The sequence below is a fragment of the Nerophis lumbriciformis genome, linkage group LG09, assembly GCF_033978685.3.
Source record: "Nerophis lumbriciformis linkage group LG09, RoL_Nlum_v2.1, whole genome shotgun sequence".
Classification (NCBI taxonomy): domain Eukaryota; kingdom Metazoa; phylum Chordata; class Actinopteri; order Syngnathiformes; family Syngnathidae; genus Nerophis; species Nerophis lumbriciformis.
Window position 1 is genome coordinate 10,571,282 of NC_084556.2, and position 17,790 is coordinate 10,589,071.

General features: G+C 37.6%; 1 protein-coding gene across 2 annotated transcripts; it reads right to left on the reverse strand.

Annotated features, from left to right (window-relative positions):
• Positions 1 to 5: 5 nt before the first annotated feature.
• On the reverse strand, positions 6 to 17,161 carry ncf1 (neutrophil cytosolic factor 1). Of its 2 annotated transcripts, XM_061961624.2 has the most exons (11): positions 16,999 to 17,161; positions 16,834 to 16,914; positions 15,750 to 15,825; positions 13,727 to 13,892; positions 13,519 to 13,565; positions 13,197 to 13,319; positions 6,896 to 7,003; positions 6,673 to 6,790; positions 6,484 to 6,591; positions 6,221 to 6,396; positions 8 to 391 (listed from the first exon to the last, which is right to left on the reverse strand). In XM_061961624.2, the coding sequence occupies exons 1-11, from the start codon at positions 17,068 to 17,070 to the stop codon at positions 219 to 221; spliced, it is 1,248 nt and encodes a 415-aa protein (XP_061817608.2). In that variant the 5' UTR covers positions 17,071 to 17,161; the 3' UTR covers positions 8 to 218. The 2 variants fall into 2 exon arrangements, with proteins under 2 accessions (XP_061817607.2, XP_061817608.2); XM_061961623.2 differs by having other exon boundaries at positions 6 to 391; positions 6,484 to 6,790.
• Between the last annotated feature and the right edge of the window lie 629 nt (positions 17,162 to 17,790).

Genomic DNA, 17,790 nt, shown 5'->3' on the forward strand with positions numbered 1-17,790 from the left:
CATTTTTATTGACATTTTTTGTAACAGGTGCAATCGAGAGAAAGCTGAAAATGAAATAAGCATTGTTTGAATGAATTTTTTTTTAAAAGCTTCATTTTCACATATTTGACTTTACCAAAATAAAAAAATGTTTTTAATGAATGTAACAATCAGGAATAAATTAGCACGTGGCAATAAAAAGTGAGGAATAGGCTATGGAAATTGGTAGACCTTCCAAGCTAAATGCTGCTGCTGCTGCTGCTGCTCCCGGAGTTTCGGAGGCTGACTCTCTTGCGGGTATTGTCGGTGCAGCGTTCCAGGATGAGCTCTGGACTCGGTCGAGGAGGGATGACCGGAGCCTCCTGCTTCAGCTCGCACTCTGAGCTAATGCTCAGCTGCTCTGGAATGTTTCCTAGGAGGGCAAAACATGCAAAATTGTCATTGCAGCGTAACATCTAACAATCAAATAGTGATACAAAGATTAGGAAACTCTACCAATACCTACCAAGTTTTTAAATGCTGAACTGATTTTAACACTTGAAATACAATTAAATTATATTATATTTTTTATTTTTTATTTAAAACACTTTATTTTGGTCTACAAAACATGTAATGATGGTTCTTTGGTCAAACGAGATTCTGCTGGAGATGATACCGAGGACAGAAATTAAGGAGGCCCGGTCAGACATTTCTGGTAAAAAGTACCAATGATTGTCACACACACACTAGGTGTGGTGAAATTATCCTCTGCATTCGACCCATCACCCTCACCCCCTGGGAGGTGAGGAGAGCAGTGAGCAGGAGCGGTGGCCGTGCCCAGGAATTATTTTTGGTGATTTAACCCCCAATTCCAACCCTTGATGCTGAGTGCTAAGCAGGGAGGTAATGGGTCCCATTTTTATAGTCTTTGGTATGACTCGGCCGGGGTTTGAACTCACGACCTACCGATCTCAGGGCAGACACTCTAAGATACGCTGCCTAAGGTTCAACTTGTACCGAGTCAACAAAATTATTTTCTATACTATGTAATGTTAATACTTTTATTGCTGCTGCTGCTTTGAACACTTTTAAATAACAGAGGTTCAAACCAGCTATTCAGTAAGCTATGCTACGAGCTACATTGCAAAGGTAATAATGGATTATAATACTAACTGGTCCGACCATTGCCAAACACATTAGGCACTGATCCAATAAAAAGTCGTTTTTCAGGAAATGAATTCTCTATTTTGCCGGAGGACGGCGATGCTATTGTCTCACATTAGAAGGCAACAAATCAAGCATACAACTTATCATTCACACATTTCTAACCTACTGTTATTACTTACTGTTTCATTGTCTCTTCTGTTGCCATACATAGTAGTCACCAGATCCGCTATTAAAAGTAGTTTTTTTGGAAAATCCATCTTTTTGTCAAAGGTTGTGCACGAAGCACTACTCTTCTTTGCACACAGTTAAAGAGACTTCTTTATAGTTGAATGCACATTGCCAAGAATCATCAAAAGTAAAAAATGATGCACATTTTTTTTACTTCAGATGAGGCTTAAAGTTTGTGTAGTGACTTGACAACAGCGCATTCTTTTTCATTGGATTTCATCTAAGATGATGTTGTGGCACAGCCGGAGTTACATAAATCAAAATGGGCTGAATTGTTCCAGGATGTTTGGGTACATTTCTACCATATATGGATAATCTGCGGATGTCACACTTGAACAAAGCCTCACACTTGAACAAAATTTCAAGCGGACCGATTGGAGGAAGTATGAAGGAAGGCAAGATTGTTTAATTTCAAATGTTCAGGACTTGTGCAGAGACCGATATGTAAGAAAACTTGTTTTGCTTGATAGGGCCCCTTTAAAGGGGAACATTATCACAATTTCAGAAGGGTTAAAACCATTAAAAATCAGTTCCCAGTGGCTTATTTTATTTTTCGAAGTTTTTTTCTAAATTTTACCCATCACGCAATATCCCTAAAAAAAAGCTTGAAAGTGCCTGATTTTAACCATTGTTATATACACCCGTCCATTTTCCTGTGACATCACACAGTGATGCCAATACAAACAAACATGGCGCATAGAACAGCAAGGCATAGCGACATTAGCTCGGATTCAGACTCGGATTTCAGCGGCTTAAGCGATTCAACAGATTACGCTTGTATTGAAACGGATGGTTGTAGTGTGGAGGCAGGTAGCGAAAACGAAATTGAAGAAGAAACTGAAGCTATTGAGCCATATCGGTTTGAACCGTATGCAAGCAAAACCGACGAAAACGACACGACAGCCAGCGACACGGGAGAAAGCGAGGACGAATTCGGCGATCGCCTTCTAACCAACGATTGGTATGTGTTTGTTTGGCATTAAAGGAAACTAACAACTATGAACTAGGTTTACAACATATGAAATACATTTGGCAACAACATGCACTTTGAGAGTGCAGACAGCCCAGTTTTCATCAATTAATATATTCTGTAGACATACCCTCATCCACTCTCTTTTCCTGAAAGCTGATCTGTCCAGTCCAGTTGGAAATGCATCTGCTTTGAGTGTCGCAGGATATCCACACATTCTTGCCATCTCTGTCATAGCATAGCTTTCGTCGGTAAAGTGTGCGGAACAAACGTCTAATTTCTTGCCACTTTCGCATCTTTGGGCCACTGGTGCAACTTGAATCTGTCCCTGTTCGTGTTGTTACACCCTCCGACAACACACCGACGAGGCATGATGTCTCCAAGGTACGGAAAACAGTCGAAAAAATGGAAAATAACAGAACTGATTTGACTCGGTGTTTGTAATGTGTTTGAGAAAATGGCGGATTGCTTCCCGATGTGACGTCATCGCTCTGAGAGCGAATAATAGAAAGGCGTTTAATTCGCCAAAATTCACCCATTTAGAGTTCGGAAATCGGTTAAAAAAATATATGGTCTTTTTTCTGCAACATCAAGGTATATATTGATGCTTACATAGGTCTGGTGATAATGTTCCCCTTTAAGGACTTTCCAAATGAGATGCACAAAGAAGATCTGTGATGAAAATCACTTTTGAGTTCTGTGTCTGCCTTTATATGTTTCATTTTATCTTCATTGATTTGAATTTTAAATAAAATTAAAGCTGCGAGTAGCATTGAACGGGCTCTCGCCCCTGTCTTTTATGTTAGTCGGCTGGCACACAAGACACTTTCAGTTACGTCCTTCCCGATTTCAGAACCCCCAAAATATAAAAATGTTTGCCATATCTGACACGCCTGCAAATATGGGTATTTTTGTGCATGTTAAGGGCCTCAAATGGGTGTCCAAACATATATAGAAGAAAAAAAACACAGCAATTTCAATAAGGCCATGACTGTTCTCTGCATCGCCGCTGTGGGGTTTGCTCCACAATTTGGGCTATAAAACCAAACCAAACAAAACAAAATAAAACAAAGCAAAACAACAAACAAACAAATAAATTAAATTAAATAAAAAACAATTACATTGAATGGAATAAAATGCTAATACAAAAATGTACTAAAAATTGAATGAATCTACTTCAGACTGTCATAATTATTTGTAGCAAATAGGATCAGGATTTGAACTTGTGAAACCGAGTTATTAACGTTTCATGTTTTGTGGCGAACCATCAGATCTTAGTATGGCGCCTTGTCATGCCCACATCCTATCATTTGTCAATAAGATGTGCAAAGATCTGTGATGCAAATCACCCTTGAATTTTGTATTTGTGAATTTTCGCCATACATTTGTATTCGACACAATTAACCCTGAGATACTGATATGGAAAATAGATACGATATAACATGTGGAGGTGGGGATCTTTGGGCACCTGAGGATTCCATTTGAGTTAGATTTTTGGGGTGACGATTCGATTCAGAACCTATTCAACAAAAATCAATTCAAGAATTGATTCTCCAAAATTATGAATCAATTTGGAATCGGAATAAATAAAAATTGTGACTTGAATGTGAATCTATTTTTTGAGCACCCCTATGAATATATGTATAAGTTCTAGTGTCAGAGGGGTGGCTTTACGTTGACTAAAAAGTTAAAAAGAAAAGTTTATACAAATATGTCAAGAAAAGTTAAGCATTTCCTGTGGTGTTACACAGGGATCAGTATTGGGTGCCCTACTTTGTATTATGTACATCAATGACACCAGTAAGTTATCAAACAAATTATATTTTTTTGCTGATGACAAAAATAGACCTGCACCAGCTCTTGAAAACAGTAACAAAATAAATTATTAAATTAAAATGTTGGTTTGACAAAAATGAATTATCCTTAAAACTTGAACCAAACCAAATCTATGTTGTTTGGGAATCATAAAGTGAAAATAAAGAAGTTCACGATTGTAAATTAATAACACAGAGATTGAAAATACATTTGTGGTCGTCATTTTAGACCACAAGGTATGCTGGAAATGAAAACCTAAAATCAAACATCTAAGTAGTAAAACAACAAAAAGTATTGCTATCCTAGGTAAAGCAAAACAAAACCTAAACAATAAAGCCTTGTATACTCTTTATTGTACCCAAGTATTGCCATATCTTAATTACTATGTGGAAATATAAGGAAAACACGTCACCTTGACAACATTATGATCATTACAAAATGGGCCGATTTTAATAATGATGCTAACATCGGGTCTTCTAAGCATTGTAAAAAAAAGGGGGGGAGGGGGAACTCTGAGAATAATAGACAATTTTGGCTATCAGGAACAAACAAATGTACTCTTTATAAAGGCATAAATAATTACATTTATGGATCTGGTTAGATTTAAAACTGCACAAGTGATATTTAAAGCTCAAAGTAATGTACTGACGCCAAATATCTAAAAAAAAATGTTCAAAGAGAGATATCCATCCATCCATCCGAGAGAGATGTAAAATACATTTTGACTGGTAAATTGAATTTAAAGTAGCCTTATGTTCACTTAAAACTGTGTGCATCAGTTTGTGGGGTGACTCAGTGTTGTCAATTGAACGAGACTATCAAACAGCATTCAATTAAAAAAAAACATTTATAAATTTGTTTGTGAAAAAAAAATATTGTGAGAGTGTTTTTTATTTATTTGAACTACATCTGATGAAATGATAGGCGCGTGGGTTTTTATTGTGATTAATCATGATATGTAACCTGTAATTACATACTAAAAATGGTTATATATGGTAATATGTATTGTATTGTTAATAAAGAATAATGTTATTATATCTGATTGACTGGGCAGGACTTTATAGGCCTTTGCTTCTTCCTTCTCTTTTCAATTTTTTTTTAATAACACTTGTTTTTTTCAGTTGTCGATATTGTATTGGAGATGCTCTTTTGTTTGAAATATGTACCGGTAGATGGAGAGTATTTTTGCTGTTTGTTGTGGTTGAAATCAATACATTAAATTAAATGAACACAGTGGTTAGAGCAGGGGTTGGGAACCTTTTTGGCTGAGAGAGCCATGAAAGACAAATATTTTAAAATGTATTTCCATGAGAGCCATATAATATTTTTTTTTATCACTGAATACAACTAAATGTGTGCATTTTTAAGTAAAACCAACATTTTTAGAGTACAATAAGTCTCTTATTGTTTTTAATAACATTGTTATTCTGAAGCTAACCAATAATAAATAAAATACTTCTTACCATTAACTTCTTGAACAGGTGCGGTAGAAAACAGATGGATGCATTAAAATGCGTGAGAATGTTTTATATTATGAACGTTATTTTTAACACTGTGATTACCAGTGGAATTATTCATTACTTACGGTATGTTAAGCAATGTCAGCTAAGATTAATCTGAGAGCCAGATGCAGTCATCAAAAGAGCCACATCTGGCTCGAGAGCCATAGGTTCCCTACCCCTGGGTTAGAGTGTCCGCCCTGAGATCGGTAAGTCGTGAGTTCAAACCCCGGCCGAGTCATACCAAAAGACTATAAAAATGGGACCCATTACCTCCCTGCTTGGCACTCAGCATCAAGGGTTGGAATTGGGGGTTAAATCACCAAAATGATTCCCGGGCGCGGCCACCGCTGCTGCCCACTGCTCCCCTCACCTCCCAGGGGTGATCAAGGGTAATGGGTCAAATGCAGAGAATAATTTTGCCACACCTTGTGTGTGTGTGTGACAATCACTGCTACTTTAACTTTAACTTAACAAACAACATTCAGTTTTCCACTTGAAATCCAATTGTGAACATCACAGAACAGACTGTGGCCTTAAAATTTCTGCTGGTTTTTTTATGTTTCTTCAGAGTTATGCTTACCTTGGTTTCTGCGTTCGTTCAGCGGTGACTTTCCAATGTTCTTGGATTTCCTTGGCACAGCCGTGGGACGCTGGCCCTTCTGCTGCAGGTAGCGGCGGCTGTTCCTGCGGTACGTCTCCTGGCTGAGGCGCTGTCGAGCTCGGTTGTGGATGCTCTTGGCGTTTTTAATGGTGGACCTGAGCAAAATGGAAGACACTAGTGACTCATTCATGGCAAAATAAACAAACTTGAAGGATCTGGGTTATATTAGTAGTACAGTATACCTGCGAGGTGGAGGTTTCTGTCCCTGCAACTGCTTAGATTCATAGTTGGCGTCTTTGCCGGCTTTCTGCAGGAACATGGAGGGAAAGTGACCCGTCTCCTCGTCTTTCCTAAGCCAAACAGGAAATAATTCAGTGGCTGTCATTGTTGCGTAAGACCAACATGTCCTAATCCATAAAGAAACCTCGTACCTGACGACCCACCAGCCGTCCAAAAGCTTATGAATGACCTCGATGGTTTCTCCCTTGTCCAAAGAAATCTCATCCTCCGTCTCCTTCTTGTAGGCTCTGATAGTGACGTGCAATTCTCCTTTAAGAATAGCAGTTGATGTCATGTGACAAACAAAAGCAACAAATAAAATAAGTAAAAGTAAAAGTAAAAATGAAAAAAGTAGTGTTTGAGATTTTAACTGACCCTCGTAGTTTGGTTCCACGTCCTCGGTCTCCTCTGGTCCGTCCAGAGGTTCCAGGTAGGAGGCAGGGGCCCAACCTCGTTTTGTGTCACACTGACAGAACCACCAGCCTGAACGCACACAGCAAGGTTTTTTTGTTTCTTGGTAGAAGTAGATTTCGAATGGCGTTAGGTAACAAGTTATGTTTTGATTGTAGTATGTTTGATTATGCAAGAAAAAAATTGGAGGGCGAGAATACGTTATGATTTGTTTGTAGTTAGCTACATTTATTTTTAACCCGTTATATAGTTAGGTTAGTTTGTGGTTAGGATTATACAAAAACTATAAACCCATTTTAATTGATTACTGGTTATTTAGGTCAGTGGTTCTTAACCTTTTTTCAGTGATGTACCCCCTGTGAACATTTTTTTTAATTCAAGTACCCCCTAATCAGAGCAAAGCATTTTTGGTTGAAAAAAAGAGACACAGAAGTAAAATACAGCACTATGTCATCAGTTTCTGATTTATTAAACTGTATAACAGTGCAAAATATTGCTCATTTGTAGTGGTCTTTCTTGAACTATATGGGAAAAAAGATATACAAATAACTAAAAATTTGTTGAAAAATAAACAAGTGATTCAATTATAAATAAAGATTTCTACACATAGAAGTAATCATCAACTTAAAGTGCCCTCTTTGGGCATTGTAATAGAGATCCATCTGGATTCATGAACTTAATTCTAAACATTTCTTCACAAAAAAAGAAATCTTTAACATCAATATTTATGGAACATGTCCACAAAAAAGCTAGCTGTCAACACTGAATATTGCATTGTTGCATTTCTTTTCACAGTTCTTTTTGACAGACATTTCAGTGAGGGTCGAACCATCATGGCATGGGGGAAACTCTGGGTTTATGGTAATGAATGGAATAGCCTACTTGATTTGATGTTCAGTTTATGAACTTACATTCATATTTTGTTGAAGTATTATTCAATAAATATATTTATAAAGGATTTTTGAATTGTTGCTATTTTTAGAATATTTAAAAAAAATCTCACGTACCCCTTGGCATACCTTCAAGTACCCCCAGGGGTACGCGTACCCCCATTTGAGAACCACTGATTTAGGTACTTGGTTGGATTATACAACAGACTATGCTACGCTATCCTATGCTATGCTATACTATGCTATACTGTGCTATATTATGTTATGGTATCCTATGTTGTACTATAATATACTATGCTATGCTATGTTATGCTATGGTATGTAATGTTATGCTACACTAAGTGCTACCATTTTATGCTATGCTATGCTATACTGTGCTATGTTATGCTAGACCATGTTATTCTATCCTATGCTACACTATAAGATACTATGCTATGGTAATGTTATGTTACACTATGTGCTACTATTGTATGCTAAGCTCTGCTATTCAATGCTATGACAGTGCTTCTCAATTATTTTCTATTACATCCCGACCCAGAAAGAAGAAAACATTTCAGCCCCCACCCCCACTCTCCATTGCGACTATAAATAGTGGGGATAAGCTGAGATAGGCTCCAGCACCCCCCCCCCCCCCCCCCCGCGACCTCAAAAGGGACAAGCGGTAGGAAATGGATGGATGGATGGAATTTGTCTGTAAACAGTATAAATTGTCTATAACATTGTTACAAGTACACCTCTGCATAACATTGTATCTTTATTAACATTAAAAAAAGATTTAAAAAAAAAAAGAATTTACAACAAATAATAAATTTGTTTTTTTGGTCTGTAACAAAAAAGTTTTAACATGCGTCAATTTGCCTGACATTAAAAGAATGTAAATCCTTATTTAAACTATACATTTTTTTTGATCGACTTGAACCATTTGACACTGAAAAATTCAATTAAAGACTTAATGAATATAATAAATAAAAATGTATGAACAACATTAGTTCAGAAACACTATACCGTGTAGAACAAAATTGAATATAGCATTTTGTGCAGATTTTTTTTTTGTTCATTCAATTGAAGTCAGGATTATTGGCTAAAATGATATTTTGTCATGCAGCTTTTCAAAGCTGGGTTTGAAGCATAAGAACTGTGCTATACTATGTGATGTACTATACCATGCTGTCCTATACTGTACTATACTATGCTATGTTATTTTATGTTATGTTACGTAATGTTATGTTAATGCTAAGCTATGCTATGCTCTGCCAAACAATGCCATCCCTTGTCCAGGGTGTACACCGCCTTCCGCCCGATTGTAGCTGAGATAGGCTCCAGCGCCCCCCGCGACCCCGAAAGAAATAAGCGGTAGGAAATGGATGGATGGATGGATGGACTCGTTTCAATATATATATTTAATTTATTTAAGCAACTTGTTTTCCTCAAGAAAACAATCACTTGTGGCAGTAAAAAGATAAAAGTTTGGCCAATAAATAAAAATGAATACATTAAACCAATATGAGCTGAGAATTATTTAGAAATATTGATCATTTAATTTGGCTTTATTCTAAATCATTTTAAACATTCCACAAGATGGTGCCATTTCCCCATTCTTTCATAGTGACGTCACTATGTAATGTTTTACCTTGTTTGTCATCATCCCCGCGGATTGCGCGGAAGTGCATCCAAATGCAACGTTTCCTTTGACTTTGTTTAATTTTCTTTTCTTTTCCAGTTGCTGATATCCATCCATCCATCCATCCATTTTTCTACCGCTTGTCTCCTTCGGGGTTCAAATACAGCGGCTATAAGGCTCCAGTAGGTTTAGGTGCTTATTAAGCTCCTCCCCTAAGTTAACTGCCTGCCTTCTGGGACGACTCTTAACTCGGTGATGGCTTTACTCTTCTAATAAATAAAGCCAAATAAGCTTTTAATTCTGATTCTGAGGGGGCAGCGTGGGCAATTTGCATTAAGAACGGCTCTCAAACAAACAAATTAAAACTGCGAATGGGTTGTCATCGTTCATACAAAACAGGTTATTTTCTGGCGCATTTAAAAATCAATTAAAACGCATCAGCAATTAAAACATATCTTATGTGGTACTGTCAAAATTAAAATTGCAAAAAACATATTAAACGTAAAAAATTAAATATAAGTAGGACCTATTCGACGCCGTATAAGCCAGCGATACCCCTCGTCGTCGGTTTATGGGCGAGGGCGGACCTACGTCACTTCCGCCTGCCAATCCCCTAGCAACGCGGTCGCCATATTGAATTCGTTGAAAACAAACCAGCTCACAGCGAACACGGCATTGACAGAAAAGGCATTTGACGAGGTTTCACGGCATTTTAAAGTGTTCTAAATGGCGTATGATTATGTAGTCTTTCCAGTTAGGCTAGGTTAAGATACGAGTTAAAATGTTCTGTAGTTGGATTAAACGACTGCCCTTACCGCCTTCCAGCAGATGCGTGGACTGATAATCCTACACAATGGCCGGACATGGAATTTGGAAATCTTTATGTCTACCTCACAAGCGCACCAGGTCGGTTGTTATATAACGAATAAATCACATAAAAATGGTTAAATCACCCAAGGTATGTTGATAAATGATAATAAGGATGACACGGTGGCTACCAGTATCTGTATATTTATTATATCTGTAGAGAGCTCATTCAAATTCAGTTCAGTATTATGATTTATTATTTGCTGAATTACTGTTCCTTTTTTTAACTGAATTATTTATTTAAAATTACAGGCGTTTTCACTCATCAGGCCATGAAGGCATACAAATCACTGGAAGCTCATCGTTACTTCACAGCTGGATTTGTTCAAGTTGTGGTTAAGAAGGTGGATTTTTGTTCCTTATATTTACCAGAAACGAAGTGATCCGAACACACGACCCGGGATTTTGGGGGACTCCAGTGAGAACCGTCCTCGTTTTCCCGGTGTAAAGCTGCGAGCCATTTGTCTCGTCTCTGTGGGCTTTTAGCACGCTTTGGCAGAACAAAATACGACCTTTGTTTTCCCTGTTTCCAGTTGTGGTTTGCACAACCAAAAACACAGTTTTTTGGCATTTTGGAGGCAGAATGACGGGTTTAATCAGCGCAGGTCGACAGGTTAAAGAGTAATGGCGACGGTTTGTTTTCAACGCCAGTCAGGTTGCTATGGCTCGAAGAACCCGTATGTAGCTCAGTTGCCCGGATGTCGGCCCTGCCCCATTCGAGTGGAAATAGCGAGCATTTAATCGCCAAAACAGCTGAGCTAGCTTCCGGGGTTGGCCGACATGGTCTCACAAGCTGTAGTTTCTCTTTAAATATCCTTCTTGAAAATGGCCTTGCAAATATATATCTGCCACCTAATCAACGTTCTGTTCTCCTTCTCTGCTATCCCGGTCTGGCTAAGGTGCAACACTTCCTGCTTCCTGCTGAATTGAAACTTGTGAATGGATACTCACTTTGGAGTGACAAGTGAGTATCCAATCACAGTCTCGTTAACATCAGGCTACTGTCAACAACTTGTGATCTGATTGGCTATCGCAACTGTCTATCAACTCAATGTGTTTTGCAATTTATCCGCTAACGGTCCCGGTGAGTATCCAATCACAGGACGCGTAAATGTCACGTTCAACGTGAGGCCATCTAGAAGGCCTTACTAACAACAACTCGTGATCTGATTGGTTATTGCAATTGTTTACCAACTGTATGTCCCCGATCGCTTACAGTGCACGGATGCCCGCATTGTTGATTCTGAAGGCCTCTGGCAGGTTTCGTACAGCATGGCAACATAAGCTAGCTGAATTCTGATTGGATACAAACTAAAACTAAAAACAACAGCACTGGAACAAGCATAACACGACACGAAGAGAATATCGATACTTTTAAAAATTTAGGGAAAGTAAATAAAGAAATAATTTCATCTTTAATTATGATCATGAGTTCTGGTTATGTTAGGCCAGCAGAGAAGGCCTTGCTGGCCCTGACGGCACACCACTGGGTTTTGGTTAGGGTTTTATATACCGTATTTTCCAGAGTATAAGTCGCACCGGCCGAAAATGCATAATAAAGAAGGAAAAAACATCTATAAGTCGCACTGGAGTATAAGTTGCATTTTTTGGGGACATTTATTTGATAAAACCCAACACCAAGGATAGACATTTGAAAGACAATTTAAAATAAATAAAGAATAGTGAACAACAGGCTGAATAAGTGTACATTATATGAGGCATAAATAACCAACTGAGAACGTGCCTGGTATGTTAACGTAACATATTATGGTAAGAGTCATTCAAATAACTATAACATATAGAACATGCTATACGTTTACCAAACAATCTGTCACTCCTAATCGCTAAATCCCATGAAATCTTATACGTCTAGTCTCTTACGTGAATGAGCTAAATAATATTATTTGATGTTTTACGGTAATGTGTTAATAATTTCACACATAAGTCGCTCCTGAGTATAAGTGGCACCCCCGACCAAACTATGAAAAAAAGTACGACTTATAGTCCGAAAAATACGATAATTAGCCGAAAAAGCAATGCATTCAACTACAGAAATAACAACAACCAATGGTGCATTGCATTAGCCATCTTGTATCACGTTACAAATCAAGTGTCCTCTCTTGCGTTGTCAGCGCTACTGTGGGCAAGTCTTTAAAACACGGTTCACTTCCGTTGTCGTCACCCTTGTGGGCATAACTTCGAATAGTTCTGCGGCCACAGCTATACCCTTCTCCAATGTGAATGCTCCCGCGCTCAAGTTGCATTCATCTGACCAGAACGTCATCAAAAAGTGATAGCGTCATAATTTTTCACCAAAATAAATAGTTGACTACAGAGCAGAAAACAGTTTTAGGAACTCACATGAAAGTTCCGCCACTCCTGTCTCCGACTGCTCACCCACAGACACGCTCTTCGAAGAAAAATATTCTGTAAAACTGTCAGAGCCAAAATACTTGTCCTCTTCCATTCTAATCTTCTAAGCGCAATAATTTGGCTCAGAAAATGTTGACTTTGATAGCACAAAATCCTTGAAATTGTCACAAATGCGCAGGTACTGAGACCGACGAGAGTGGAAGCCATGTTTACTTTGGTAAACACTGTAGTGCTTGCGACGTCATGACATCATGCCAGCATGCGAGTCAGACTGCATTCACATTACAAATCGCATTATATTTGTAATGTGAAGGACCACTAAAAAGATCGGATTTGACTAAAACAATCCAAATTGGACGCCCGACCCTGCAGTGTGAACGTGGCCTTCTTGTTGGTTGAAGATGGTTCATTTTTTATCCAAAATTATTTTCCAGTCGCTGTTCTGTGCTCTGCTATGCTACATTACAATACCTTTAAGTTAGAAGTAAGGACAACTATGTTGTTGATTTCTCACCATTCTGTTTTTTCTCCACAATCTCTACCAAATCTCCAGAGTGGAGGTTGAGCTCGTGTTTGGATGTCTTGATGAAATCTGCGATCACTCTGTACGTGTCCAGGAGGATGGGACTGGATATCTCTAAAAGGGGATAAGATAATAAACTGATCTTAAATAATGATTATTACTATAGGATCTATGGATAAAATAGGAAATTGTTCCAAAGGCGATGTCTTTTAATCAGTGCAAATGAAGCCCTCTATTTGTATTATGTCAACATAAAGGTGACCATAAACAAATTGCAACAATTCAGCAATGACCAGTTTGTTTAACAACTTACCAGAAATATTGACTTTGTTCTCCACATATGTTTCACTTTTTTTCACTCTGAAAAAGGAAATAATGGTCACTGTCCCTTTGTTTCATGCGTTAATTCAATGTTATTGACCCTGATAACTACAACATAGACTTATAACAAATATATATGTTTTTTACTATTTTATTCCAACACAAAACAATGGTCAGGGTTTATGGTTCTCCATACTGACGTGTTTGGAGTAGATGGGTTTTCATCCTCCCGTCGAACTTTGAAGAAGACGTTGAGGTGTGCGCAGCGCGAAATGTGTGGTGGCAGGTTCACCAGAGACTGGCAGTATTCGGCCAAGGTGCTCTGCTTGTTTTCCCGTGACCTTTGACTCTCCACCCACCGCGGTGCTGTGAACATGCACGCGCACACACACACACACACACACACACACACACACACACACACACACACACACACACACACACACACACACACACACACACAGATTGGCAATTCACTTTATTACCTGTGAAAAGAGGAAGCATTGCAATACTCTGCTTTACAAAGTGATGCAAAAGACATGCAATTTTGGTTGGGTTTCCCCCTACAGCTTGATTGCCTCAGAAAAGAGACAGAAAAAAAACGAGAAGTCAATTGTTTGACGTGCAGATGCTTCCTGAAGTAATCTCATTGCAGCGTGATAAAAAGGATGCCTCAAAATTTTTTTATTTTACTCTTTTTAATGGCACTGTTGTGTCATTTCCAAACAGATTATTTTAATATCTTCACCCATTTGTCCCTAACGACAAACAATGTCAGCTTCCTAAAACAGCTGCAAAAATATAGCTTTTTTAAAATTTTTTGTCAATCTTTTAAAACTACTTCAGTATAGACCTACATTTCAACAATAAACTAGTACCTAAGATATTGCTAAAAAATGTCAGCTTCCCAAAAATGCTTGTGAATATCTTAAATATTTCATATTTTCGCTAATAAAACAACCTAATCCTGAAGTACTATATATATATATATATATATATATATATATATATATATATATATATATATATATATATATATATATGTTAGGTCAGGAAAACACACAGAGGGTATTTCATCCCTACAAGCCTGTTTTGCAGGTTTCCCTGCTCTTCAGGGGATACACACACACACACACATATATATATATATATATATATATATATATATATATATATATATATATATATATATATATATATATATATATATATATATATATATATATATATATATATATATGTTAGGTCAGGAAACCACACAGAGGGTATTTCATCCCTACAAGCCTGTTTTGCAGGTTTCCCTGCTCTTCAGGGGATACACACACATATATATATATATGCTTGCATCACTCCGCCGTTTACTATTGTAAAAGGAGGGGGCCCTTTAAAGCCTAATTAGAACCTGCTACTTTTGAAATACAATAGCGCACACATTTTTTAACATACAGACCGTTATCTAACATCAATAGTGACACACACTTATCATTTTAGAAGGAAAAAAATTAAAACGATGTAATAATTTAATTTAATAAAAAAATACAAACAAATATTTTGATTGGTAAAACAAAGAGGATGAATCATAAAATAACTTATGGCTTTATTCATTTAAACTACATTTGATGAAATGATGAGTGTTTTTTTTTTTTTAAGTAATTACTATATATATTGTATGTATCCTGTACTCATATAGTAAATATTACAATAGAAGGTCATCATATATTATTATATCTGAGTGACGGAGCAGGTCATTATAAGATTTTGCTTCTTCTTGCCCCTTTTTGAACACACTTTGTTTTTTGTTTTTCATTTATTTTGTTTAAATTGTATAGATAGAGAGTATTTCTGGTTGTTGTGATCGAAATAAAGGGTAAGCCTAAAAACAGCTCGTTGAATGGGAAAAGTACCATCTGATAGTAGTGCAAATTGAAATTTGAACACATGTCCCCACAAACTTTGATTGATTGATTGATTGATTGATTGATTGCATTAATCTATTTATTATAAGTAAATGTGTTATTGAAAGTTTCATTTTTGATGTGACTTTTTTGTCGTTAGGAAGAAACATATCAGTATTTTAGTTTTAGGCTGATTTAAGGAAAGGAGATGTTTTTAAATGTACATTAATATACTCAGGCAAATTTGGCTGAAAAACAAACAAACAAATGGCACAAAATGCCCTTATAGATCTTCTAAGCATATAGTAATATGTTGATTGACCCTTACCTGGCAGTGATGGAATGATGCGATCTTTCTTCTCTATTTGTCCAGATTCAATAGGAAACATCTCTTTAAGGGATTTCTGTGAACATATACTGTATATAAGACATCTACTTTGACTTACACTGTCTGTATTGTCTTGTTTGTTTAAGACAGGGGTCTCAAACTTGCAGCCCAGCCGGTCATTTGCAGCCCCCTACATAATGACATTTTAACTGTGCGGTAAAGCCCTCATAGCGACAGGAATACTAACAGCTCCTAGCATGCTTTTCGGTACCTTTTTATGAATGGTTGTATTCTTTTAAAGTTAATGTAATAGCCCATGTCTGTGTTGTTGCATGTTCATGTGCTGCGTGATGGATATGGCGTGATTTCTTTTATGACACTGTGAGTCACACAGTTATGTTGAGTAATGACCTTCTGACATTTCCAATCCGTTTAAAATTGCTCTATGAGTTTCTTAAAGGCTAACAATTGCACAATCAAAAAACAATTCACTTAAAGCAAGGGTGTCAAACGTACGGCCTGTGGGCCTGTTCCGGCCCGCGAACAAGTTTTACCCGGCCCGCGGTATGAGTTTGCTAAGTATAAAAATGAGCGGAAATTTTTGAATGAAAGAAACTGCTGTTCTTAATGTGTCCACTAGATGTCGCAATAGCAATTCTTTGTATCTTTGTAGATTATGCTACATATGTAAAAAATAAGTAAACCACATGTCAGTGCACCGGTTGAGGAAAATGTAGATTTTTCTCCATGTGGCCCCCGATCTAAAATGAGTTTGACACCCCTGACTTAAAGCAAGCTAAAATGCCCTGGGTAACCCAACAGAATGATGATATGGATTATTTTGCAAAATCTTATATTTACTTTTACTCAAGTCTGCCGAAGTGCAGGGTCACTGACTCATTAACATTGTTAGTAGAAGTAGTTAACACATTTTCTAACTTGATTAAAACAGGATTCTTAAGTGACTACTGGAAGTGGCCCAGCCTCACCCAGATTTCTACCACCAGCGGCCCCAAGGTCAATTGAGTATGAGACCCCTGCCGCAGAGCCATGCCGTTTCATTGCAAAGGACGAAGAAACTCACATGGAAAGTGTGGATTTCAGGATATGTCCTGTAGATGAGTTTCTCCGAGAGGTCGCTCCACTTCACCATCAGCATGTACACCTAAATACAGTAAGCCATTTTTAACAAAGAAAAAAAGTCCAGGATTCATCAAGATGCTACACATTGACGTGTTTGGAGCCTTACGTAGTGTTGACTGGGGTAAAAGCGTTTCTCAAAGCCGAGCAGCTTCACGTGTCGAACGTACAGTTCCTCCATGTTGACTGGAAAACAACGCACAAATGGAACGATGGAGACCAAGTGAGATGAGAAGCAACTGGTAACTTTGATATATTGCACAGTGTGTGCAAGTGTGTGTGTGTATTGTGTCATGAACAGCCCCCAGGAGTCACTTCCTCTTAAAACGACATGTTTTTGAAAACACAAGTAAGTGCCTAAAAAGAGAAAGGAAATACATTTTGCCGACATTTACCATAAGTATAATATAATGTAGAAGTATTTATTTGTTGTTGTTTTTAAGTTAATTTTGAACATGCATAGAGTTCATCCATTTTTCTACCACTTGTCCCTCTTGGGGTCGCAGGGGGTGCTGGAGCCTATCCCAGCTACATTCGGGCGGAAGGCGGGGCACACCCTGGACAAGTCGCCACCTCATCGCAGGGCCAACAAAGATAGACAGACAACATTCACACTCACATTCAAAACAAGTTTTCTTTTAAGTCATACACAAATGTATCAGTGCTGTTTATCTATTTTACAATTTGGCGAGAGAGGAGAAGGAAAACAAATGTTTTTGGGATTGCTACTAGTTGTTTGTTAGACATAATCAAAATAATTGATTTCCACAAAAAATTGTTAGTTTGAGTACTTTGACGACAGAGGCAGGGAAAAAGGTTGTTTTTTTTGGGAAAAAAAGTTATGTTTGGTTGGCGATGGGTAATAAATACAATTGGTCCGTAGAATTCCATAAATTGAAGT